The sequence below is a fragment of the Plodia interpunctella genome, chromosome 14, assembly GCF_027563975.2.
Source record: "Plodia interpunctella isolate USDA-ARS_2022_Savannah chromosome 14, ilPloInte3.2, whole genome shotgun sequence".
NCBI lineage: Eukaryota > Metazoa > Arthropoda > Insecta > Lepidoptera > Pyralidae > Plodia > Plodia interpunctella.
Window position 1 is genome coordinate 233461 of NC_071307.1, and position 27491 is coordinate 260951.

The window sequence follows — 27491 nt, forward strand, 5'->3', positions numbered from 1 at the left end:
AAGATACCCGATATTTTTCTAAATTTTGGGAAAATGTTTTTTGCTCTTTAAGTAGATGAGGTGAGAGGTTAAATAATACGTTGTGAATGTGGTTACATTCACTACGCAAGAATATACTTAAATACTTTTTTATATACAAAAAAATACAAAATCTAATTTGTACGTATGGAATGAAAACAATGAAATGAAAAATAAATAAATAGAATATTCTGCCTCTGATTCTCTTTTTGATGTCTTTAGATACCTACACGAAATATTTAATATATACTTAAGAACTTCTAAACGATCATTTGATAATAGGAACGCCGATTTTGGTAAATAAACGATACCGTATTGTATTTATACGTTACAAACATACAAAAATACAATTATTACCTCTGCATAATATTAGAATTTATATGAGAATAGAAAGCTCACTCATGTCCGTTAGCCGTTGTGCTCAACATTCAAGACACGGGGCAGCACGAGGAGTGAGCGGGGGAGCGTATCTGTCAAGATAGCGCGAGTGGTGTCGCGCGTGCTTCGTGACGTGCCGCGTCTCAGACTAGTGTTGCCGCTCAATACTCTACTCTCGATAGCGTTTCGATGGACTGACTATCGATAGTTTGAGAAAAAGCAATACTATCGATAGTTATCGATTATACTATATTACACTATCGATAATATAGTGTATCTACTATTGCAAATTGTAAATCGATTATGCAAAACTATCGTCGATAGCATTTATAGTCCTCTCGTCAACATGGTTCGATTCTGTCGATAGATTGTTCTTTATCTATAGTACTGCTCTAAAATAGTTAACGATTCTATCAATACTTGACCGAGCGAGCGAAGCAAGCAAGGTCTAACATTCTACTTGGGGAAAAAGTACATTTTTTGTATGTATATATATTTGTAACGCGATAACTTTCGAACCGTTGGTCCGATTTTGATAAAAAGGTATGTAGAATATGCCAATAGAATTTTTAAGTTAGTGGGGCATCAACATCGTTTCACAGTCGTTGTGAAATATTCACAATTTTGTAAAAATGTATTGCGTTCGCGAGATTTAAGTTCGCGGCGAACAACTAGTAGACCTTTTTCGATTGCCACTATCGCTTGTTAAACTATCGATAGTGCGGCAACACTATCTCATAGTGCGATAGCAGAGGTTTCTTGTTTACTGCTTAATTATAAATTATGTGGCTTCTGTGCCGCTTTGTTATTATGACGTAAACATTACATTTACTTAATGGTAAATTACATAGGGTAAGTTTGTGTAATATTAATTGGCTCTTCCCTCTTATCTGAGCGTGTCTCGGTGTGTTCTCGGAGCTCCGGTCTGTCTGCTTTGGTAAATGGACTGATCTTTTATATGTTCACTGTCATTGTTACAATTTTCTTCATTGTTTTAATTTATATGATCTATAATTAATTTTTTATTTAATTTATTATTTGTGTATTTTAGTTTTTAAATTAGCGTTTAATCAGTATCTAATATTTTGGTTTTACTAGAATGATTTTTGATTTAACTAGAATATATGAAACTTCTATATATAACTTTGTCCTATAAAACACCATATTTAAGATCTTCAAATGTATCTACAGGTCTATCTACAATATATCGAGAAGTAGACATAGTAGGCATAATCCTAATGCAGATCTTAAAACCTGCGCGCCCAGTTACCTGGAGCCGCCGCGTAAGGCAAACGTTAGTAAGCGGCTTACGGCTCTCTTCAGGATCCCGATGAGATTGGAGGACGGGCTCTCTGCAACAGCTGCAATTTGACGGTTTATATAGATACTAGATGTAGCCCGCGTCTCCACCCGTGGTAGATAGTACCTTGTGTCACTCTCCAGCTCTCTATCTCCACAACAAAAATCAATAAGTTCTTATTTTTATATATTCGTATGGATAAATGAGTAGACTAAACGCACCCGCAGCTTCGCTCCTATATGATGTGTTATTTCAGGTTATGTACTACCTTTGTGAAAAATTTTATCGAAATCCGTCCAGTATTTTTTTTTATGATTGAGTAACATTTTTCACGAGTTTATTTTCCTTTTCCTGTATTTTTAAAGACTCTTAATTATGATATTCTTACAAAGCGGCTAATATTATTTAGTTTAATTTGGCTTACGAAGGCGGGGGACGCACAACCCTTTCAGAGTTATGATTGACAAATTTAATGAGCAAGATTTTGAATCTAATAACTTAAACGAATAAATAAAACAATGGCTACAAATTACTATGGTTTATTCGATAAAGGTATACATAGGTATATCGGGACACCGGCATCGGATAGGTACACACTAGCGTAATACTACGATACAATGGTACAAACAAACAGACATTCTATATCATGACTTCACATTTTGCGGCTAGAATCTTAGGGTGAGTTGCAGCAGTCAACTTTGACATTAGTTTGCGTTTTTCTGCACAGGTTAGACTTAGCGTCCACGTTGGTGCAACCCACTCTTATTTTTTTTATTTCAATAGAAAAAGGTTTCAACTAGTTACTAAATTAATCAATTGTCACTTAGAAATATTTATTATCGAAAGGTTTTATAATTCGCATTCGATATGTATTCGTACTAAGATATTTCGTATATTCTATAAATTGGGTGTGATAATAATTTATTTTGCATACATTTCCGCAAGCAATCATGAAATGGAATGTCTGCACAGAGTATAAAGCCAGCATATTGCACTCCTTACCCGGGGTCCTACATGAGCGACAAGGCATGGCAGCGCGACGCGGCGCGAACTGCCTATCAAATGTATGTGGCATTTTTAATAGCAGCAATTTTGACAATTTTATCAAAATAGGTACTTTGTAGAATTATACTTGGCGCAGTAAGTAGTTCGTAGATTTTTGAGATATTACCATATAATATAAAAGTGCAAAAGCGTGGAAAAGTGCGTGGAAATGACTTTGGCATACAACATCTTCTAAAAAAAATGGTAAAAAATGGCTATAAATTGGCTTTCGATACCAAGTCTGAAGGTTGAAGCTACGGATTTCAATGGAAAACTGTCCTTTTTCGTCATACAATTTTTGTGTAAAAATTTAACTCTAGTTTAAAAAGCCACATGGTATACAAACATACTTACTCATATTGTATGCAATAAAATACGCACAATGTTCAGCATTCCATCGCTCACCTAGGATGCCAGGGTATTTGCGAGGCGAATTGAGACTCTCAATCGAATTTGCAATCGTATTCATTCATTGCTGTATTCAATACTTTGGTGCTTGTTATCCCATCGGTATTACAGACAGACATACACATAGTTAGATACCGTATATGTATTTCAGTGTAATTGTCATAATTACATTTTGTTAAAATGAGATATCTATTGTGATACTCGTGTATCTGTGAGTTGAGCTTCATTAGCTGCTCGGTGTCATTCGAGTTCGATGATATATTGTTTTTTTTTTATTAACTATATTGTTGAAATTTATATTCAATGTATATTGAGCTAAGTCTCATTTTGCCTCGACTCATCATGAATCGCATCCCGCATCGCTCTAATCACACAAATTATGCCAACAATATTTTCCGGATGTTAAACCCATTCAGTGCAATTTATTTCATGCTTAATTTGTGTGATTCTGATAGCGGGTTCATTTTGTGCTTTGTTTACATGAAGTAAACAGCTAAGAGTTTAGTGAATCTATTTTAAACCTCCTGATTTAATCCAATTTAAACCTGCTTGCGTACTTATTATCTGTCTTGCTTTTTTTTACTATTTCACTATACCTATCTTTTTTCTGCCACACGAATCAAATTTCTCATTCGGACCATTCGAACGAATTTTGTAATAAAATTCTATCCATTTGCCAAGTTTCATCGAAATACGTTTTCTTTTTTCGATTACGCGTGACTGCGTAACAAATTTTACATTTTCAGATATAAACAATATTTTGTTTGCTTATCTGTTAAACTAAACACTTAGCTCTCACATCGTGTAAACTCACTTGACGCCGATCACTCTACATTCAGATACTACCACTAAACAGGAAACATCACTTATTGCTGGGTTATTATAAAATGTACAATACAAACACTGGTTAGGATACCGTATAAAATATTTTTACATAAACACTATAATGCTCCGTCGTTGTATAATAATACTTTTTTGTACAACATTACAAACTAATTAATACTGAGACAACTTAATTATTATGATACAATTCCAACTGGTGATGTGACTAGATTGAAAGTAAATAATAAATAACAGTAAAAAAGTTCAGTCTTTGCTTTATGAGAGTAAAATGTAAAAGTATTTTTACAATATCAAAATTCAATTGGATCGCGTAAACAAAATTTTGAGCCACAAAATAGTTGCGTCATCGTTTATGTCAAAGTCGATGAATGTCAAAATGTTGAAAATTAAATTTCGAAGTCATTAAATGTCAAAATTATTTTAAAATTGGATTAATGTATACTACATACGAGTATATTAAAAATACATATATATCAATAAAAACAAAGTTACACTAAAACCCACTAAGTTATTCTATCAAATAAGATTATGAAATTATTGCACTGCTCAGTTTCTCATGAATTTAGTGTAAATCTGTCATGCTGTTCACCTTAAAATTACTTTAGAATATAAATATGTACTGTCAAACCTTTCACTACGATTGAAATGGTTTAAAAAATATTCTTATTTTATGTCTGAAAAGAGACTTCGAAATGTCTTTTCTAAAGTTTTACTATTAGAATTTTATACAATAAATTTACACAATATCGTTAAGGTTTAGTAACGATTTTCATTTGTTTATTATTTTTATTTGTAGTAAATTCAAGATACGCACGCATCAGCTTAATGAGCTGCAATTGTGTTATAAATAAAATAAAATAAAATAAATAAATCAGACCTGCATAGCTACGTTGCTCCTATCATAGATTTTAGTAGCGTACTGTGCTCGATGAATATTAATTTATTGAACAAAATATCATTACCACGTTCCTGTCCGTACCAAGTCTAAATATATTATATGACTACTCGTATAAGCAAACATAGTCTAAGGTATGTTCGTATAGTTGGCTAGCTCCTTCCCGCTTTTGTACATGGATGTGAGGATTGGGTCCAGGTTGTAATACTCCTTGCCGGACCGTGGCCTGAGTGTACTGGTGGGCTGACGAGGTAACCTGATGACATAAACATATGAATTAATTGAGACAAAAATGATGTTGATAAAATTAAGCAAAACATTGATTTAAGTAATATATATTGAAAAATTCGACTATATTTATATAAATATAGTTTTATTATCATTAATAACTGTTTATATCCCACTGACACTGAAATGGTTTAACAGACCCATGGCTGAACTATTTCCGACCCAAATTTAAGTGTTTTTTTTTGGATAAGCTTACGTAGAAGATCATCTGCAGATTGTATACTATAAACAGCTTCGCTTATCTTTTATAATTCCTCTACTTTTTGCCTCACTTTCTTTTTGAATTTCTTTCAATATTTGTTAATTTAGCTTAATTCTTAAATATTATTTTAAATCAGTCAATAATTATGTTGTTTACAATCAATATTACTGCCAAAACTTTTAAAAGTTTCAGTTAAAGTTGAGCTAATGTGTAATTTCAATATTCTTACCTCACTCCAGTTTCTGACGAAGAGTGTGAAGACGTTAATGAAAGCGTCTCGATGTAATCCGACATGTCTGACGTGCCACTTGACGTGCTATGAGTATCCATAACTCCTGGAAAAACATAATGCTTATATAGGACGTTAAGTAACTTGAAATAAGATTTTTGATAATTATACAAAAAATAAATTTATAAGACTTGAGTAAAATATATATTGCTAAAAACACTTAAAAATGAGCAGAGATCCTTACCTTTGAATTGCTTTGGAGGCAATACAGGAACTTCGGCTTCAGCAGACGAAGATTTTGCTGGTACATTAGCTCTATGCACTTGCATGGATCTGTCTCGCAATGGATCCGAAGATTTTGATTTTCTTGGTAAAGATGAGTGAAGACACCCTGACAGATTTCCTCTCATCCTCCTATGCATCATGTACTGATACCGAGATTGACCTGAAGTTAGTGGCAATTCAAACTCATTGTACTCTACGCCGCCCCCATGTTTTAATGAACAACTTGATACTCCAGAGTCATTAGAACTAGATGAGTCTCTGTTTCCACCAGATTTGCAAGGAACGCTCGAAGACCTTTTTATCTGAGCGTTATCCATGTGCTTATTTCTCAAGTGAGGAACTTCTTTCGATGAACTTTCTTCAGAAGTTTTATTATCAGATCCTGAAGACTTGCAACAATCGTAGCATTCTCTTTCGTTATCACATGGTGAAGACGATCTCCTATTTTCTATCGCCAAATTCCGCAAGGTTTCTAAAGACGACGATGTCGCGTGACTTCCGATACTGCTGTCAAACTCTTTAAGATCTTCCAATAATCTTCCAGAATCTACAGAACTAGATCGTTTTTGCAACGCTTCCTTATTGTTGTTTCCAATCAGGCTATTTACAGTAGATCTAATTCCACTGCCATTCAATGTGGGTATACTTTGTGACTTTTCTATTTCCGCGCGATGTATTTTGTGAAGTGGATGTTTCAAACTTTGTGACCAGTTAGGATTTGGGGACATGGGCGTGTATCCAGGATTAGGTCCAAGAGTTTTAATACAAGGCTCACGTTTTATTTCATTAGTCGGTTCCATAAGTAAGTATTCGTCGCCTTTATTTCTACAACCGTCTTGTACTACATTGTTACTTATTTGGGAATGGCAACATTTAGAACAGGCTCTAGACTTTTTAGGCAGGACAGTAGTTGCCATCTCAATGTTTGCACTTAATGCATCAAGTTCGGTTTGAGTTACACCAGCTTTCTTTAGCAGGTCCTTTGCATTTTCATAATATTCTAATGATAATGCAAACTCTAAGTTTTCATAATTTGCATAAGGACCCTCAAACTCTTTTTCATGTTTAGGTTCTATATTCTGATAATTCGTGTATCCTTGATCTGGGATTATAGATTCTTTGTCTATCGTTGAACAACTTTGTCTATTCGTTTTTCTAGACACATCTACTGTAGCGTACAAAGCCATCTCATTTGATTTTTGACTCGTTAAAACCTCTGTGTTTACTTCATTGCCTGTGGGTCTCTTGCAATAAGGAAGACTTATTAGACTATTTGCCCAATTCGTAACTTTTTGGCACGGACATTCAACTGGCTGTAGATTTTCTTCACATTCTACTATGACAGGTTTCTTTTTAGATCCAAACTTTAGTATACAACCACAATTCTTCTTTAGCACAAGTGCTCCGGGTGCAGAATTATTGGTAACTTGAAAAAGGTCATCTGATATCGCTTCTTTTATTCGTTTTGGTGTATCATAATACTCAGAATTATCAACCTGAAACAAGAATTCTTATAAAAAAGTACTCAACATTTAAGAACAACATTTATTAGTATATAATACGTCATAATGTAATCAAATTATGATACGGTATACTTACCTCGACAAGAGCTGATTTAGGAACGTCGTAATTTTCGTAAGGTCCAACTTTAGGATTGTTGACATGAATATTATCATTGACTGGACAAGTGCAGCTACGAGACGTTGGTAATGGGGCTGCTGGTTTTTGAAAGGATTGATTCTTTTGATCTAGATGTGAAGGTTTTGGAGGTCGTAATGGAGGTTTACCACAGTGACATCCTCCTAATGTTCTTTGGATAGCCTTTGGACTCAAATACTCTGTGCTGTGTGATGAATTATCTGAATTACTTTCAGGTACTGGATCCATCGTCCATGCTGGGTTGAAATTAGTTCCAGGAGTAAGAGCTACAGTCGACGATCTGGATATAGCCCCAAGTTTAGTGAGACAGTTATTACATCGTTCTAATGTCACATGGTCAGCTCCACTCCACATCGGTTTAGGGCAATCTACGTCATTTGATCTAAAGTCATTGTCATCGTATCTTCTTTCATCTGATGGCCAGTATGGTGACACTCCACCACAATCCTCTCCAAAGAAATTTTCTTCATACAGACCACTTGATGTATCAGGAAGTGATTGGTCGATTGTGTTGAAATCAGAGAGTCGAGTATTTGGCCGTGATTTAAATCCTTTTTCTGCTCCTACAAATATTTAAAATTGATTAGACTAGTTATATTATGCCAGATTTGGTCTCTGTATAGACAATCAAATTGTAGTTAAGTTACTTCCTATTATTAAGTAAAATTTTGGCTTCTTATGAATAGTTGTACCTTTTCTCGAAGCAGAAGGTCGCTGCAACGACAAGTTTCCGTGGGCTGCGGCGTCGAATGCGTCCGTGATGTCTTGCGCCTGGTCCGTGATGAGCATGTGTAGTCCTTCGCCTTTCCCGCAGTGCGAGCCGCCTTCGAAACAAAACCTTCCTTCCACCACACCGTACCGTCTGAAATAAATATACCTCGTGTAAAATCTGAAATAAAGTTTTTATTACAATAAATAAGATACTTAAGTGAAGAGTAAAACATAATTTATTTCTTTTTTTCAGAAAATTAAGCTTGCAATGCAATAAAAATATAATACGGACCAAAATTTGCCTGCTCTTAGCTATAAAATGACTATGTTGTAACTTAATGTGTTTTTCGTTACATAAATTCTAAAATAAACTGTCTAGAACATAATAATAAAGAGAATTGGCAAGGAAAAGGATCCTGTTTATCTACGCCAAGTAACGATTTACTATGTTTAAGGTTTCGACCGCAATTTATTACTTGTGTTGTGCATAATCACAAAATTTTAAGTAAAAAAGCAAACAGAAGTGGCAACTGCTATCATGTAATGGAAAAATTCTAGGTTCTAGGGCGGAAACCAACTCCACAGCGCTCATACGTATAAAGATTACGTGATTAAATATTCAAATGCGAATGAGATTAGGTCGATTGTATGTGTGAGCACCTCTGAGAATTTCAGTTGCAGTTTAGGTAGCGACAAAATAACACGTCGCGTCGTCACGAACACTTCTATAGTCGTATAATTCCAAATTCAGTGTGCATAATCGCATTTGGAGCGTCTCAAAAGTTGGCAAAGGAAGAGTGTAAGAGGAGCCAAAACTCGGCCAAGAATAAGATGTGCAGCGGAAGCAGAGAGACATTAGGGCTCGCCGGCGGCCAGACGTCTGTGGGCAGGATCGGAACTGAGTAGGCGCGCCTTACGGGTCGTCGTCATTGAGACAAAGCTGTACGATGCGGTGCGAAAATGTCACATGTTTGGACGAATGTTCTGTAGGTATACAGCGCACAGACTTGTATGAAAAAAAAATGTGTGGACAAATTTGATGTTTACAAGTCTGGTCGCATCGTAACGGGCAGTCCTATCACTCACTGAGAACAACCAGTCAGGACAAAAACAAGGTTTTTTTTTTTAAATTACATTTATTACAAAGTGAGCGATTTCAACTCTGTAGAACAAATGGAAGTAGGTGAAATTTAATTTGCAAGGTTTGCTTACAGACAGACAAACATTGGGACAAGTGAATAACTAAATAAAAGCCTGTAAAACGACGTGTTTTTCTTTCACCATTCAACACATTTACTGTACATTTTTACTCGGCACTGATTGCGTTTAGTATTCACCGCGATACGTCGGTTACAATAGCGAAATAGTAATGTTGGCTCAAAATTTAGAACGACATTAAGAAACTAAACGTTTTAGATATAAATTCCTAATTAGTCATACATCAAAAAATAAGACCTTTTCACACTTATACGCATATTATAAAACAAAGTCGCTTACCGTTGTCTGTCCTTTTGTATGCCTAAATCTTTAAAACTACGCAACTGATTTTAATGCGTTTTTCTTAATTGATAGTGTATTCCTGATAAAGGTTAAGGTTATTATGGTATTACCCGTAGGTAGTGGGGACGTAGTAAGAAGGATGGAATACGTAGGATGTAGTAGGGACGGGCCGTTAGTTACATATTCGAGTATGAATATATAAGATGATTGATTACATTAATTTCATTGTTGTGTCCACTCGGCTTGATTATAAATATTTGGGTGTCATTTCACTTTTTTTTGGGGTAGGTAATCATAATTTTTCATTATATTATTCAAAATAGTTACTAGCCAAGACTTATTTTATAGAAATCTCACCTCAAATGAGCCAGTTCCCATAGACCAAGCAAGCGCGGCGGCACACCACAAGTCAACGCAAACCGCCTCCCTTGCAGATGCAACCTGGCCGGCCCTGCTGGCAATTTCTTCGAGCCTCCACTGCCGATCATCACCAAGAACTCCTTGGAAGTGCCGAGCTGTCCCCCGACCTTGACTTGCCATGCTATCAGCCTCTCTCTGGTCTCAAACGCGAGTACCACAGTCACGTCCTGGCATATTATTGCAATGGTGTTAGACTCCTTGTCTAGCGTAAACCCGGACTCGAAGCCGAGGAAGTGTTGGAGCGAGAGAGATGCTTTAGTCTGTCCTTTTTTGAAGCGGTCTTTCGGATCTCGGTAGAGTTGCAGGTGGAGGCAATCTGGAAAAAAAGGTTTCTGTGTTAAAACTTTTCGACTAGTAGTTTGTATAATTTTGATTTAATGTAATTATTTTAAGTACCAAAAATAAGCTAAAACCAAAAGAGGTCCAGAAAAGAGACCCGACTCGAAGAAGATGAAAACTTACTCTGAAAGTGTGTTTTAAGTTTACAATATACTTATTGTAAACACAAGAAGCAATACAAAGTTATCTAATATGTAATTACGGAGATCGTATGGTTGTAACAAGCTAATACATATTAGTCGATATTGAGTCTATCATTACTATATTAGATGTGAAAAAAATATGGCTGTTATATAACTGTCTTTTCGCGTAACCAAAATAGAAAGATTATTAAAATTGCAAATCAAACGGGTCCCAAAACAAAGGAAACATAAAAGGTTAGAGACGTAAAACGCTTTCGTTTACGACGACGATAAGCTCTGAATATTACATCAACTTTATTGCAGCCTCTTGACCTCATTTTTCCGTCATAAGCGGATGATTTAATCATCATAATTTCTTATGCAGTTGAATAATGCGATTTTGCTTAGGTTTTTATTTTATTCTTTTAGTTTTATAGGTAAACGTGTTTGCAGGTTATCTGATGGTGAACAACGCAGTCGACATGGACACCAGAAACCCAGTGAGAGTCACTGGCTTTGCCCACGATGTTTTATGAAAGATACTGTTGATACAAGACGTAATAACTGTAAACTTTATTTTAAAGAAACGTTAACAACGATGGCAAACTAAAAAGACATCCGTTCATTTGTTCTTGCCCTTGTGGCAAGATTCAATTATTAAGACTGTTTGCTCCACCTAATTAGCGGTGAAGACTTTTAGCAAACAAATAAAACTAAAGTTCCAAGTCGAGTTACGGCGATTTTTACAGTTTCTTTTTACGGCGGAGACTGATTTTGGCGTTTTTTATAGACCACCAGGTTTTATGTGTCTTTTATCAGACATTTTGTTTTTATTGGCCTTAGATTATTTTTGTTTAAGAGTTCCATCTGGAAGGACGTAAAATACAAAGTATATTAGTGTAGCTTGGAGAGTGCAATGCTAGCTCTAACGCTCTTGATTTTACTACAGGTACTGAAGTTAACCATAATTTTGAGTTGTAAAATATGCTAAAAATGTAGCATAAAGTTAAAACAATTACATCTATCTATAGACCCCTGATTATTTTTATGCATGTCCTCCTTTTATGTAGGAAAATATAATAATTATAGAAGAAATTCTAAAAAAAAAAATATATTTACATTGGTTGATGTGCTTCAGACAGGAAAGATTCAAGTCTGCGAATCATGGACGAGCTCGTTGGCCACCTGTGTGCCCCGGGCTTTAGTATGCCCATACTACTAAGCCGTTTACTAGTGTGCATCAAGCTTAAGCTTCCACCTCCAGACAGCCTCGTAAAGCATCGATACACGGCATCGCTTTTACCAGCCGTACTGAATTCAGCTTATTGACATCGTAACTCTCAAGATGTGACTCCAGTTTTGTTTACTATATACGACATTATGCCTTTTTGGAAATGAGTTATCTATATTTCAGGATACGCTGACTTTTATCGTGATTTAGTTTTATTAGCTGAAGTTTATTTATCTAGTGGTACGGGTAAGAAAAATGGCGTCATATTTAGTTAGCTACAATTAATAAAAAATACAAAAATAAAAAAAATATCACATTAATTGAAAATGACTAATAAATTAATATAAACGGAAGATAGTTAAAAACACCATATTAGCTGCACGCAGTTCAGCGCTGGACTGGACATGGGCTCCTCTCGTAGGTGACTACATAGCTTAAAGAGAAACAGAAAATGCTTTGATCTCTAGAATAAAACTAAAAACCAATGAAACGTTAGGTTCCAGTTTATTTTTCTCTCTTTCTCTGAGTGATTTAAAAGTGATATTTGACGTCAAACACTTGACAACAAAATACTCCAACTTGATACTATGAGTAGGAACTCATAGTATATAATCACAGCATATGCCGGTAACCACCCTGTAATACACAAACTTAGCTCGCAATTTGAGCGAGAAGTGCTCTTGCAAGCAAACACCGGAATATTACCAAACTCTTTGCCAATAAGGCCTTTGAGCTACATACACTGTGAGAAAAACCAATAAAGCTTTGTGTACAGTAATATAAGATTTGGGATAATTTATATGAAAGCATCATAAGTCCTAAAACAGCTTAATGCTTAATCTTTTGCAAAATATGGGTTAAATATATTTTGATAGTTACATCAAAGATATTTCTTAATACTAATTACAATAGCTGCAAAAGAACAAACGTACTCTTTGTAAAAAATGATTTCAGTAATTTATATCGAATATAATTTTAACATCGATACAAAGTAACTTCTCACAAACTTTTATGCTGCCACTACTGTATCCTTCAGGTAGTGACATATTAGATGCACTTAATCGCACCACAATACTCTCTCTGTTTGGTCTTACGGTTGAGTGGTAGAGAATGCCATACAGCGTTCGGTCCACCATTTATATGTGCATATTTTATAAGCATATTTCATAAATAAATAAGCAGAAATTCTAAATCTATTAAATTCTGTCCTGCTTATTGTGTGACAATACTTAACCCTTCTCTTCGCGTCCTCGATGTGAGGCGAAATTACTATATTATTTTAAACTCGGCATCGACACATGAAGATGAAAGACGACGTCAGCCCCGACTCGTAACTTTGCGGAAATAATCCCCCTTTGGGAGTTTTTGATGATATTCCATTTATTTAATCACACTTTCAATTAAAACTTTAAGCTGTGATTTAATAATCGTTTAAATTATTTCAGACTATGTTTTGTAGCAGTTTGTCCAGAAAAATGTATACAAAGTAATATCGCGTGACATAGGCTATGTAATGTCATTTTAAAATCAACGTGACGGGCTATATACTACACAGGTTGCAAGTAGAAACTTATTTTTTTCCAATATAACCGCGTGCTGTTTCAAATTTATGGGTTTTGAAAAATGATCACAAAAATATAAACAACTTTTATAATAATCATTGTAATTTATTTCAGTCATAAAAACCATTTCGTGTTAGTTACAAATCTTAGAAGCTAGTAATAGTAAATATTAAATCATACATGCCATGTTGTGTCATGTGTGTGTGACTCTTTCATTGATAAAAAGTTTACACTATAGCAATGTATGGTCCTCAGATACATTTGTAAGAAAAAATGTTAAATGAGCTAGCTGTAGAGGAAAAAAATCGTGATATTTAAATTTTTGCAAGACGGTTTCTGTTGCGATAGAATAGAAAACGATATTTTGGCTCTAAAAAAGGGTGGGTTGCACCGTCAACCTTAACGTTAACTTTAACGTGCGAAGGAAAAGGCACGCCATGTTGTCTAAACGTCAGCGGAGCGCCGGTTAAAATCAACGTCAAATTTGTCGGTGCAGCTCATCCTAAGAAAAATAGTATTTTAACGGTGACTCGTAAAAATGTCATCGAGGCAGACTCGTGATGAATAGTGGTAGCTTTCTCCACAATGTTTACTTCATCAGAATTGATACCCCTCGTTACCGGAAGGGGGTTATGATCCAGAAAAAAATAGTATAGCATTTGGTAATCTTATAAGTTACCTAAAGTTATGACGTTTCAGATTCCTTGGAATTTATAGATGTTAGTGAAATTTTGGAAGCTAGTGAGTGGTTGTTATTAATCAAATAAAATCGACGACGAGGATTTTGATGAAAATTAGTATATAGGTGGACTCATATATACAGTATACATTTTGTATACTGAAATGACAGTCATTTCATTTCAGTATACAAAATGTATGAGCTGAGTCTCGGGGCGGAGAAAATATTATTACAATTAGTACTTCATACAAAACATATAGTTACTTTCATACATAAATTAAAAATAGCTTGTGAAATAAAGAAAATCCACTATTTAGCCAGATTGCAGCAAAACAGGAAAATAATCAGGAAAATTAATTAATTAAATTTAGTTCCAATAATCCTCCGGCACGAAAAGCGTGAATAACAAGCGAACTATTCTCAACTCGCTCGAATTCACGTCACGCCACTCTAATCTATTTACCGATTCACCCAAATAATTACGTGGATCCCGTGTAATGCCCGGCGTGTCACCTTGACTGCGTAGACTTTTATTGCGATGGACTCGTCACTAATTGAATATGAGTTGGCTGACAACATTATCTAAAGATAAATCTTATATTTGCGATATATTTTTGTGTCAGTACTTGTCATTGTTTTACAATTGATGATAAATTGAAGATAAATGCTAGATATTTTTATTAAAGGCAGAAATATTGAATTTTTTATAATTTATCAGAAATTCGAAAGATTTTATAATTTAAAGCTTTATGAAAGAAAGTTTTGTAAGTCTAAAGGTTCTGTTTGGTTTTACTATCGAACTTGGTATGCATTACTTAACTTACTTACAAATAGTTGCCATAAAAATGTCTTGTTGCTAATAAAATTTTAGGCTCTTGTCCACCATGTCCAGGTGATGAAAACCTATGGAAATCATTACCTGTCCCCAAATAATCCATTGACGAATTCCAAACTTGTTTCCATTAGAAACAACCCCGTTTTTCCTCTGAGACTTTGTCAAACTTTGCGAATACATTAACATTAGCTTTGGGGATGGCGGAACTGACAAATTCAAGTCGACGGCCCTCTTCGCAAGATTAGCGTCGAGATCGCGTCCCATTTGCGGAAGTGCCTCATTCATTACTGCGTCTGCAAAGGATACAAGGAGAGAACTCCTTTGGGAGCGACTCTGGACGTCGCGTTTCGTTTTGTGTTACATGTCTTTGAATTGCGAATCTGGTTCATTGGTGTAGGGCTTTGACACCGAACGCCGAAAAGGACTGTGGGCCTGTAATTGTGAATCGGGAGTCAAATTAAACGGGCCAAAGAAATGGAGCGTTATTTTTAGGGAGTTACTGGACTGTAGCCAACTGCGTCGAACTCGGCCAAAATATACTGGCTTTTGATGTAAAGTGTCCTTCTCCTATCCTTTAAATCATAGAGTTGTTCGTCCTTGAACCTTTCAGCAGAAGATTTACATTAACTTAAATTTTAAAGAAATATAATCATTAAGAAACGAAAATGTAATGTTGCAGTAAGATAAATAAGAAACTCATAAACTATTTTCAGATAACCTGTGATGAAGCCATTCTATTTTAGAGTTAGGTTTTGTGAATAATGTTTAATTCACAGTCTTTGTCTTCCATGTATTACAACGATATTACAACGTCAATGATCTTATTATTCTAGAATTTATATTAATATTTTTTCTCAAACGCAAACTATGAAACAATCAAAAAGTCTCATCAATCATCACAAGCTCCACAAACAAAATAATTTTGATTGGCAATCAACCCCAATTCTAATTAAATCATTTTTGGTATTTTAATCAATGGTAGAAATGAAATTGGTTTCCCCTGGCCTCATCCATCTTCTAATCAATCCTTTACTAATTAGAAAACCTTTGAACTCCAGGGTCAGACCGTCCTGCGATAAAACAAAGGGTTAGATATAACAATACGTCGGCAATAACCGAATTGTCAGCCGTAACATTTAAAGATTAGTTTCATTGCTACATTGAACCAAACTATTTTATTATAACGAAGTCTTGTTGTAGAAAGAGATACATCGCTCGCAGAAATAAATAATGACTATTGAGACAGAAGAACGTTGGCAGTGCTACAATAACGATGGACAACAAAATAAGCCCAGACTGTGACATAAAATGCTTCTTCTGCTCATCGAGTTGGATTGGTTAAAACAGTATTCAACCAGAATATAGCCACGCTGATTATTGCAGGACGTAGAATATCTAGGACACGATGTTGACGAGATGGCAATGTGTGGCGATCAAATCATATAGTTTAGGATGCAATGTGCTGGATAGAGTTCATATATAACCAATTTCACACTTTATAGTTTGGGTCGTTTAAACTGCGTACGTTATTACGTTGCGTTTACGTTACGATACCCTTGATAAAATTGATCAATAAATCAACTTTAAAAAGGTATTTTTTTTAGTAAATTGATCACATGAACTGTGAAAGTGAAAGGGCAAGACCGTGCCATCAGCGGAGCACTCGATGTGTAAACTCGCCGTAGATTTGACGTTCGTCGATGGACAACGCAGAAATTGTATGGAAATTCGACATACGTATTGACGTATGTCAAATTTCCATACAATTTTGTTGTGCATTGGCACGACAGTGTCAAAACCTATGGAAAACAACAGAGCATAACGGAGCGGCACGACGCAGCGAAGCAATTAAGACGGGAGTAATGGAATGGTATTTTTAAGTCCAGCAAATCGTCGGCTATAACCAAATCGTCAACGTCTTTGTTTGGAGCCATAAATTTGGATGATGGATTCGCTTCGTTGTATAAAGTTTTTACCGAGCTCCGGGCGGAATCCCATTTCAATTGTGACGGTGAAATATTATTTTTGTTTATGGGATAAATACGATTTCTAAAGCTGTAACATCACTCAATTTAACTAATATCTTTAATATTACGCTTATTTATTTATTTTTGTTGTTCATGCAAAACGTTGTTCTCAATATATTTTTGTAAGATTTGGAATAACATAAGTAGTTTTGTCTGTTTTATGAATATAAACAAATAATAGGTTTTAAGTGACTTGAACAATATGTGTGGCCTAAAATTGTATACTTTATATAGGACATGTAGGTACCTTATACAAGATTTAACTTGAAAATTTTATTATTCCATGGAAACATTATCTATTTTTAGAATGACTGATTTTCATAAGCTTTAACTTAACTTGCAATGCGCATATACTTTCGTTGTATGAATGAAGTAAGTATGTTTGTTCGGGTAGATATCTCTGTAAATTTGTATTACGTTTGATAAGATTCTTCTGAAGGCAATAAACGCTTGTGCCTAAATCTGATGATGATGCGACTTCATTCGTGTGGCCGAACAATTTTTGGTAAGGAGTCAAAATTATTAGGGAAATTTAATTGTAACAGACAAATGTAACGATACCCATACATACAGAAGATGCTAATCAGACTGAACAACTTTTATAAGAGCCTCATTTCTATGTTTTCTATAGTTTAGCTGTACCATCTTAGGTCTACATCAGGTGTTCCAGATCTTAGATTTTTAATCAACAGAAAATGCTCATCAGACTGAGCAATTTTTGTTAAGTCGTCATTTCTATTATTCCCTATAGTTTAGCTGCACCATCACGGGTTTACATCAGGTGTTCCAGATGTTCGATTTTTATATCTAAATAGAAAATGCTCATCAGACTGAATAACTTTTGTTAAAGCATCATTTCAATATTTCCTATAGCTTAGCTGTACCATCGTTGTTCTCCATCAGGTGTTCCAGTTTTCAAAATAATTTATACCCTATATGTTGCCCAGGCTTAATAGCTATATAACAAAAAAAGTTTCATTTAAATCCGTCCAGTAGTTCCGAAGATTAGCGTGTTCATAACAGATAAACAGACAAGCATACAGACAAACAGTCAGTTTTTTTTTCAAATTCTTACTCTGTTGCTGTGAATCTATCGCCAAATTTTATTTTTATGTGGTATGGATTTTTTTTTCTACTGTTTTATTATATGTATTGATATGTCGCAATTTTAACACTTTCATAAATATATATATAAAGATAAAACATTTATTAATACATTATATACATACTACAGTGTATATGAAGTGAATAAATGCGGGGACGGGTATCATGATTGTATCAAATTGATGAGCAATACAATGAATGGTCCCCGATTTCCCACCAAATGAGTTGTACAGTCCACCACACTAGTCCTATCGCTAATCTGATCTGTTTGAGCCATCCGCCAACATCCACCAATATCCACCAATATCCACTAATTACAAAACATGGGGGTTTGTCGCCATTTTGCCGATAAATTTATAGAAACGGCTAATTTTCTGTCCGAAACGCCGGCTTTTGTTTCGCGGTAATCAACCAGATTATAGGCCGCTCAATTGTGGTGAATCTTATACGAATGTATAACACAAAATGTCGGATTTTAGATGTGGCTTCATACCAGTTGATTAACTACTTTATTTGATTTGATTCTGGGTTTAAAACAGTAATAAAACCGACGGACCCTTTTGACAAATCCTTGTTTGGTTGTCTTGTATTCCAAACTTTCAAAATTATTGCTAAAAGAGCATGTATTAAATATCATCTGTCGCCCGGGGCTCCGACCGCGGCTAAAAGTGTTTAAGCAATATACGTCGATTCGCCACAATTATGACCGAATAAGAATATAATAGTCACAAAGGTATTAAGAGCCATCCCCATTGCTCAGTCGTGCTCCGTTGCGACGACGCTGTACGATGTTGCTCCGCATGCTCCGTTATTTTTTTTTTTTTTACGCGCGCGCGGTAACAGACGGACGTGTTTATGTTGTCTCAGTGCAATATTTATTCTTAAAAATATTTGTCAAGTGCACCTGTTACGTTGAATCCAATGAAATGGGGACGAAATGCAGCGGTTGTGACGCCGTGTTATACGACATATCGTATATGGAGTGCTCGAAGGAAAAATGCCGAAAATTATTTCATCTTAAATGCTTAGCGATGTCAGTTGCAACATTTGAATCGCTAACGGAGGAATACAAGAAACAGTGGATGTGTCCGGAATGTGTGAGTCTAAACCCGAGGAAAGACAATACTAATACTCCAGTTCGAAACACCATCATGAACCAGACCTTCACTCCCGGCTGTAATGTCAACACCGCGCGGGGAAACCGTCTTCAAGCCGATATTTCTCTCATGGAAACCGACAACAAGATATCAGATGAATTGCGTGAATTTCGTGCAGAAATAATGACTCGATTCGACAATCAGGAAGCAGCTTACAAGCAGCTATTGGATGAGTTAGTTAAAAATCAGTCAGAATTGCAGGAGTTACGTAGGAGTTTTGCGATTGCGTTTCAAGAAGCTAAGAAAGTAACAGTGTTGGAAGATGAAATAAAAGTTCTAAAAAGTAGAAATGAATACCTGGAATCGTGCTTTAGTAGTATGAATAGCAACAAAGGGAAGATTGGAATATCGAATAAAAAATCAGAACCATTATCTTTTGCTTCGGTGACAAAAACAAAAGTGCAGGAGGTAGTCGCACCATCGTGTGGGGCCATGAAACAAGCAACCGTACCGGCGATGGCGAAGCCCCTCCAACAAGAAAATGAAGTTATACGTTTGGACTGCACGTTGAAGGATGTAGAAGTCGCCGAAAACAAGAAAGAGGAAAATAGCTGGACGGAAGTAAGAAGAAAAAATCGTTTTTCTAATAGCGAAATTAAAAGAGGAGGGAGTGTGATCTCAACAGATATAGAAGGAACAGAACGGAAAAAGTATTTACATGTGTGGCGATTAAAAAAGGAAACAGCGACAGAAAATTTAGAAGCATATGTTAAAAAAATATGTGGTAAAGAATGCCCACTAAAAGTCGAGAAAATAAATCATAAGACTGAAAGAGATTATGCTTCATTTAGAATAGGAGTGCCTGAAAGCCACTATGATAAATTGTGTCAATCGGACGTATGGCCTGTCAACGTCGAATTCTGCGAATGGATTTGGTTTCGCAAAACGCAGGATGCGAAAAAAATCTCCCCATAAATTGATAGAAGTCTATTACCAAAATGTCTGCGGACTCAGGACAAAGTTAGAGGAGTTTAGTGCAGCGGTAGCATCTTCAAGTGCAGATTTAATAGCAATTACTGAAACAAGCTGTAACCATTCTATCAGAGATGCTGAACTAATTCCTCCGGGTTATAAAATCATCCGCTGTGATCGAACGGACGGGCGTAAGCAGGGCGGAGCGTTTTTAGTGGCCACACCGCATATCGACTTGCGTAGTGTACCGATACCGGATGACGTCAAAATAGACAATCAGGTTTTCGAACTGGTTTGTGCCAAGGTGTTTATAGGTGATAAGTTTTTATTGTTGTGTTGTGTTATTTACATTCCGCCGGGTAGTAATGACACCGATTATTTAATATTATTTAATATAATAGAAAAACTTTATGATAAATATAATAGGCGATTATTAGTCATAGGTGACTTTAACTTGTACTCTGCTTCTGTGAATACTAATAATTACTTTGAGTATTTTCTAACATATTGTGAATTCACCCAGATAAACAAAATAGATAATAGCATGAATCGTCGGTTAGATTTAGTGTTAACTCCAGCGGGAGAAGAGTTGGTGGGCGTGCGTGCTGCTCCCGAGCCGTTTGTTCGCATTGACCGGCTACATCCCCCGCTTGAGATATCAGTGACTTTGTCCGCTTGCGCGACGGCGGCGGCGGACCAGCGACTGCACTGGGACCGCGATAGGAATGATGCCAATGTGAGTGCAGAAAACCCTCAGTGGAATTTCGCCAAGGCTGATTATCCCCTGCTGTACGGTAAGTTAACATGCATAGACTGGTCACCTCTCTGGGATTTGGATAGCGTGGAAGCGAGTGTGTCGTACTTTTATAATATTTTGAATATGGTTTTTAGTGAATGCGTCCCATTAAAAAAAAGACACCATTATTTTTCAAGGTTAAATTACCCTGAATGGTACGATAGTGAAATTATACGAGAAATAAAATTAAAATCTAAGTATCACAGGCGTTATAAGCTAACTAAATCGCGGGAGGATTACGACTCTTTTGCTAAGTGTAGGGCGCGTCTAAAAACAATGATAAGGAAAGCTCATAAAGACCATCAGGACCGCGTCCAAAACCACCTAATAGAAGATCCAAAGTCTTTTTGGAAATATTTAAAATCATTAAATAAAAATTCAAGTGGGTCCAAAATTTACAAAGACGGGGTAGAAGTAGAGGGACATCAGTGTGCTGCGGAATTCGCTGAGTTTTTCCAATCGGTGTACAGTGCTGCTAGGCCGAAGCTTGACGTGGACGCAGCAATAATGGAAGCGGGTGCTAGAAATGGAGCTGCGCGGGTGCATATCGACCAGCTTCAACTGAGCGATGTGCTCCTGGCCCTCACAAAGCTGAAGCCAAAGCGTTCTGCTGGCCCTGATGGTATTCCAGCTTTTGTCTTTCGCGATTGTCGCATGGTATTGGCTGAACCATTGCTACACATTTACAACCTGTGCTTGGCGGAAGAGGCATTTCCAGATATATGGAAGACAACTCGAGTGGTTCCAGTACCAAAAGGTGGTGCTGCTCATAGCGTGGATGGGTTCAGACCAGTAGCAGTGCTTTCAACACCAGCTAAAGCATTTGATAGCGCATTGCAAACAGCCATATATGATCAGGTAAAGGCGCAGCTGACGGACGCACAGCATGGTTTCCGGCCGGGTCGCAGTACTACCAGTAACTTGCTTTGCTACATGAGGCAACTTACGCTGGTAGTAGATGGTGGGGGGCAGGTGGACGTGGCTTACTTTGATTTTCGGAAGGCGTTCGACACGGTTGATAACGACGTTCTCCTAAAGAAGCTGGCTGGTGTCGGCTGTACTCCACATCTGCTGAAATTTCTAGCCAGTTATTTGAGCGACAGGCAGCAATATGTGGAGTGCGCTGGATTCAGGTCGGACTCGTATTATGTCAGAGCAGGAGTAAGCCAAGGCAGCAATCTTGGGCCCTTGGAATTTATCATAATGGTCAACGACCTGCCGGAAGTGCTGGGGGACTCGTCTTGCCTGCTCTTCGCAGACGATCTGAAAATGTATCGATCCATCACGGATGTTAACGATTGTGAGCGTTTCCAGGATGATATAGATAATGTGCTTTCATGGAGCGAAGCCAACAAGCTGAACTTTAATTTATCCAAATGCGTTACCATCACTTTTACTCGAGTTCGTCAACCAATTTATCATGACTATAAAATTGGTGACATGAGTTTAAAGAGGGTCACAGAAGTAAATGATTTGGGAGTTAAATTCACGGCAGATTTACAGTTTCGGGATCACATTGTTAGCGTCTGTAAGAAAGCTTACAGAAATCTTGGATTTATACTTCGTAGGTCCTACGGGTTCAATAACATAAAAGCAATCATCGCTTTGTATAATGCGTTGGTCAGGAGTAACCTCGAATGCAATGCAGTTATATGGGCACCGCATGAAGCAAAATATAGCCTTATGCTGGAGCGCATTCAAAATAAATTTGTTAGATACCTATATTTCAAGAAATATGCGGTGTATCCCTTCTATCCGCTAATGTACCCTACATTATTTATACTGGGTATGGTAGGATATAACGAGTTGCGAGTTCGTAGAGAGTTGCACCTGGTATCCTATATTTTTAAGCTGCTGAGAGGTAGGCTAACAAATAGCCAGGTCTTAGAGTGCGTTTGCTTTTTTGTCCCAAACAGGTACGTGTGGCGTCGCCGTCGCCCGCGTCTGCTGGCCGTGCCGCGCGGGCGCACTAACTTGTTCAACAAGGGGCCGCTTGCACAAGCACTGCTCACACTTAACCAAGTAGCTGACCGAATAGATTTATTTTCCTGTTCACTGGGTGAATTCACTAGAATTGCACTTTTTGTTATTAGTTATACTTAGGACTCAAATGATTTTTAAGTACCTATTTAATTAATGTAATTAAGTTAGTTACGCTATTATAGGCTAATGCTGTAAAAATAGCTGTAAGGGTGGTGAATAAATAAATAAATAAAAATAAATAAATTTTCTATAAACATACATTGAAACTTCATACAGTTTCTATGTTGTTCAGCGTAGAGCCGTCTACGAATGTTCCCTTGACGGAGGACGACGCAGAGTGACTGGGGCGTGGCTCTGGCATGACTTGGCCATACCGCCATCTAGTCACAAAATCAAATGATATTTATGCGAAATAATTAAAGCGGACAAAGTCAAAGCATAAAACCAGATATCACATACACAATATGTCATTATTAACAAGAATAATAAATCTCCTCAAAACCATATCGAAGTTAATAAAAAGCTATTACTCCATTTTCATAGTCATAACCACACATTTTTTACTCGAACACAACATCCATCACAATCTGCGTAACAGATAATGAACAAATAATGTAACACGGCGATCAATCAATTGAGGAAAACTGAGGATGGGAACATAGCGGAGAGATATACTTATCAAAAATATATCCCAAATATTATAAAAGCGAAATTTTTCCAAGATATTAGGGATACTTAGTAAGTGATATACGCGTGTAGGTATCGATTTCAATGTTTTATTAGTGCCATTTTTAAATAAATTCTGAAATTCTGATAAAACTTGTTATGAAGCCTGTAATGCTAACTGTAATGTTAAATATATATAATATCTCGCAACCACACATTAATGAAATATAACTGTCAAAAATATTGATTTGAATACTTAATGTGTCCCTCATAAAAATTTTGAATTTTGGGACGGATTCTGAAGACTGTTTGAATTTTGTTTTAATTCTAGTTTCACGCTGACAGAACAATCCAACCAGTTCCGTTAGCACAAAGAAACAAAATATACTTTCAAGTATAAGTTATTTATCTTAGGTAACTTAGAATGCATCCAACGCGGCTTTATAATAAACTTGATGAAAGCCATTATAACCGAGTAATTAGTGATTTATTATGCAAATAATTCTAAACACACAGATTTCCCTTCAAATACATTATCACTACACTAAAACACGACTTAACACAGCGTAAAATCAACATTAGGCGTAACAATAGATACGCTAAGCGACCAAATCAGATTAGCCGTCACGGAGATAAGCCCATTACCGAACTGAGGGCCTCCGCAAACGGGTCGGGTAATAGCTTTAGTTATCTTAGACAAATAATGTCGATTTTGGGCCAATCCGATTATATGGAAATATTATTTGATGGAGAAAACCAGAGGGAATATGGCTTTTGGAGTATACTATTATTTTTATAATGACACTAGTTAGCTCGTCCGCTTAAATTACATTTCCAAAACACATGTTACTCTCTTTATCTATCATCTGCATAATTTCCGCTTTTGACTGTGATGTCTGGAAACTCGAGGTTCACTAAAAATATACCTTTTTTTAAAATTCGGCAGTGGCTTTACGATCGGATCTCTACCTGGTATCAACTCTTTCTAAAATGCTAGAAATTCTTTTATCTTAGTCGCCTGTAAATAATGACAAAACGTGGTAAACCATGCTGTTGCCGAGCCTTGTAATATGAATAATGATTTGCTACAAAAACCAAAGTACACACAGAAAATGGTCCATCGTCAAGTAGGGCTTATATAATTACTTAGATTTATTTGATCGTTAGCACGCATGATCGCGCTGGGAGGCTGCCAAATGCTGAATGTCTTGGGTATCGTGACGTCATACTGAGGGGATGCTTTCACATAGATTTTTTATGTACCTACATAGGTTGGCAGGATAACCATTTTTATTTGTATCTTCTTAACCCACCTCTCTGTCTTATCTCCGAATATTCCCGGTTGCATTTCTAACATAAAATTATATTCGGCTGGAATTTCACATTCAGCGGACTGCCTGACATCAACTCTCTTTAGAAATGCAATTGTTACCTAGATTCAGATTTTTTATTGGTAGTCACAAGTTTGAAGGCGTTATATAGATATAACACAAATACAAGTCAGGTACAAAGCCACTTTACTAACAAATAAAATTTTACAATGCACTGCTCAACATATAGTTTAAAACTTATTAGCTGTCTAGGGTATGTATCTCTCAATTGCCTCATACGATATCCACGAGAGGATATGAAGTGGTCCTATTGTAGGGCGGAACCACACGCCGAGGTCTCTTCCGGAGACGGTGCAAATAGAAACACATTTTAAGCGCAATGTATTTTCCATTTGCAACATCCTTCTCCGTAATTTCTGCTTAACAAATTAGGGTAACTTTATGACCCATATATACTTGTATGAATGTCGATCTCACACGCGTAATGCACAATTAATTGCATATTATCACATATGCTATGTCGATGGACACCGTACAAATCAACTATGAACAGATAGAAACCATGTTAATATAATGTTTTATTGTCTTGTTCCTTCAATCACTGATTTTCATAGCTTATCTCTACACTACAGAAAACAGAAATGAAAGAATTAGTTACTTTTTCAATTTGTACTTGAATAAAAATACCAAAAGACCTAACCACAGGATTCATGCTTACATACTGTTTGTCAAGGTTAACGTAAACGTATAGGTTGACTGGTGCAACTCACCCTCAGTATACGACTTCTAAAGCGCAGGTCGAAGATCTGCTGAAACAAATGTGACAGCAGAATTTTCTTTAAAAGATTATAGGTGTTTATTTCGACTGTGAGAACCTCCGTATTCCAATTATTTTGTGAATGTAAGCCTGTTGTGGTAATCGACCGACAATGCCAAAGGGCTCATAACACGATAGTTATGCTAAGTTTCTCAATCCAGCCGCTAAATCTATGCACTATGCATGCATTTAGTTCAATTGCACAGATTAACATGTAAGTATGATGGATTATTTTTTAAATAAATTATATTTTAGAAGAAATATAGGAAATCTTCCTAAATATGAAAGGAGTAGGGCATTCACAAAATGGGACACGTAGTGCAAAAATTTACCCGCGAAATTTAAAAGAAGAAATCAAATTACTATCACGCACGGAAGCATTCACAGGCTATTTTAAAAATGAGATCAATTTGCGAGGCGCGTGATTCGGCCGAACCTCGACAATTTGGCTAATAAGGGCTTTGCCGGTGCCCGAGCTTTTTCTCATAAACAAGAAAATTGAACCTCGACCCTTAAGATTATATTTTCCCAAACAATTTCACGTTAAAAATAAATATTTTTATAGCAAATCAGATTTTAAATCAAAGATATTTTTTATTTTTTTTATTTATTGATACAAAAACCAAGGCCCTATTTTTAGTTAATAAAACGATAGGTACAGTTAAAGCGAATAAAACAGAGAAATTCTCAATCAAATTAAATAAGATTCGCAATTTTCCGATATAAAACCCCGAGTCTACCTGCCGCCGGTACAAAAGGGAAATAATGAAATAACGGCTGGAGAAAAATGTAAATTTACTTTAACGAAGTGAATTTGCTTTTATTTGGCTCGTCCGTTTTATTTGACCGCAAGTGTACGGAGTATCTGCTGGCGATTTGGACGAAAACGGTTCTTATATTGTAGATATTAGTGTCTTATTTATGTGAAATGTTATAGTGGTAAAAGTGTTCTCTTTATAGTGTTTTTGTGTTTTTTGGGCGAGTGGTCGGTCTGTAGCACTTGTAAATTGATAGCATAGTCTGTTATCTTGGTCTGCCTTTGAAACTGGACCAGTTGTTAGTACGTTACTTAAGAGCACGTTGGTCTTTTAAATAAAATTATAGGTTCTTGTGAAATGCGTGTCATTAAACGTATTTTAGACGAATGTGTTGAACACGGAAAACCGGTACTATTATCTCAAGTGGCGCCACTTATTCTGTGCTGTGTGGCATATTATGACGTCGTTACGTATACGTATAAATGTCGTCACAAGGTCACGTCATTTAGCTATAATATAAAATTATTTCTCTAACCCTTTGCTTACATATTAAAGCGTCGGGTGAATGAACGTAAGGCCTGAAATATATTTACGCACCGAGAAACATTTACAGTTATTAAAAAAGTTTTCTTTCACATATTAAATTTGTTTCTTAGTTCCGACGGAATTAGGAAGTAATTACACTTAATTGATATACTTTGAGAAAATTAGATTTATCAAGCGTTGGTACAGATTTCCTATTTGCGTAATTACGAGCTTTTGTTACTCGTAAATACATTTTGTAACGTTTACTTTTGAAATTTTCCTTTTAATATATTTTTATAAATTATCCAAGTTATTTAAAGACGTCTGGCATGATTTTTATGACCCAAGCAGCTCCAGTATTTAGAACATACGACGTCGATGCTACACTCACTAGCTAAATAAGCTGGTGCGTGAAATCATATACTTCACTATAGTTTTCATAATGACACTCACTCACTGGAAGCAAG

At 36.2% G+C, this 27491-nt stretch overlaps 2 protein-coding genes across 3 annotated transcripts in view; one reads left to right on the forward strand and one right to left on the reverse strand.

The window, feature by feature from the left end:
• Positions 1 to 2239: 2239 nt before the first annotated feature.
• Positions 2240 to 27491, reverse strand: part of LOC128675162 (uncharacterized) — a 357722-nt gene continuing 332470 nt past the window's right edge. Inside the window, exons 4-9 of the mRNA XM_053754366.1 lie at positions 10118 to 10496; positions 8242 to 8411; positions 7490 to 8112; positions 5850 to 7386; positions 5606 to 5711; positions 2240 to 5142 (exon numbers count right to left, since the gene is read on the reverse strand). Coding sequence (XP_053610341.1) covers positions 5016 to 5142; positions 5606 to 5711; positions 5850 to 7386; positions 7490 to 8112; positions 8242 to 8411; positions 10118 to 10496 — 2942 coding nt within the window. The 3' untranslated portion in view covers positions 2240 to 5015. The remainder of the gene's footprint in view (positions 5143 to 5605; positions 5712 to 5849; positions 7387 to 7489; positions 8113 to 8241; positions 8412 to 10117; positions 10497 to 27491) is intronic.
• On the forward strand, positions 18898 to 23000 carry LOC128675163 (uncharacterized). 2 transcript variants are annotated; one of them, XM_053754367.1, is made up of 2 exons: positions 18898 to 20942; positions 22861 to 23000. In XM_053754367.1, the coding sequence occupies exon 1, from the start codon at positions 19006 to 19008 to the stop codon at positions 20149 to 20151; it is 1146 nt and encodes a 381-aa protein (XP_053610342.1). In that variant the 5' UTR covers positions 18898 to 19005; the 3' UTR covers positions 20152 to 20942; positions 22861 to 23000. The 2 variants fall into 2 exon arrangements, with proteins under 2 accessions (XP_053610342.1, XP_053610343.1); XM_053754368.1 differs by having other exon boundaries at positions 18898 to 20884; positions 22861 to 22993.

Excerpts from the sequence above, each read along its gene's own strand:
- LOC128675163 (XM_053754367.1), top strand. The coding sequence starts at position 19,006 with ATGGGGACGAAATGCAGCGGTTGTGACGCCGTGTTATACGACATATCG.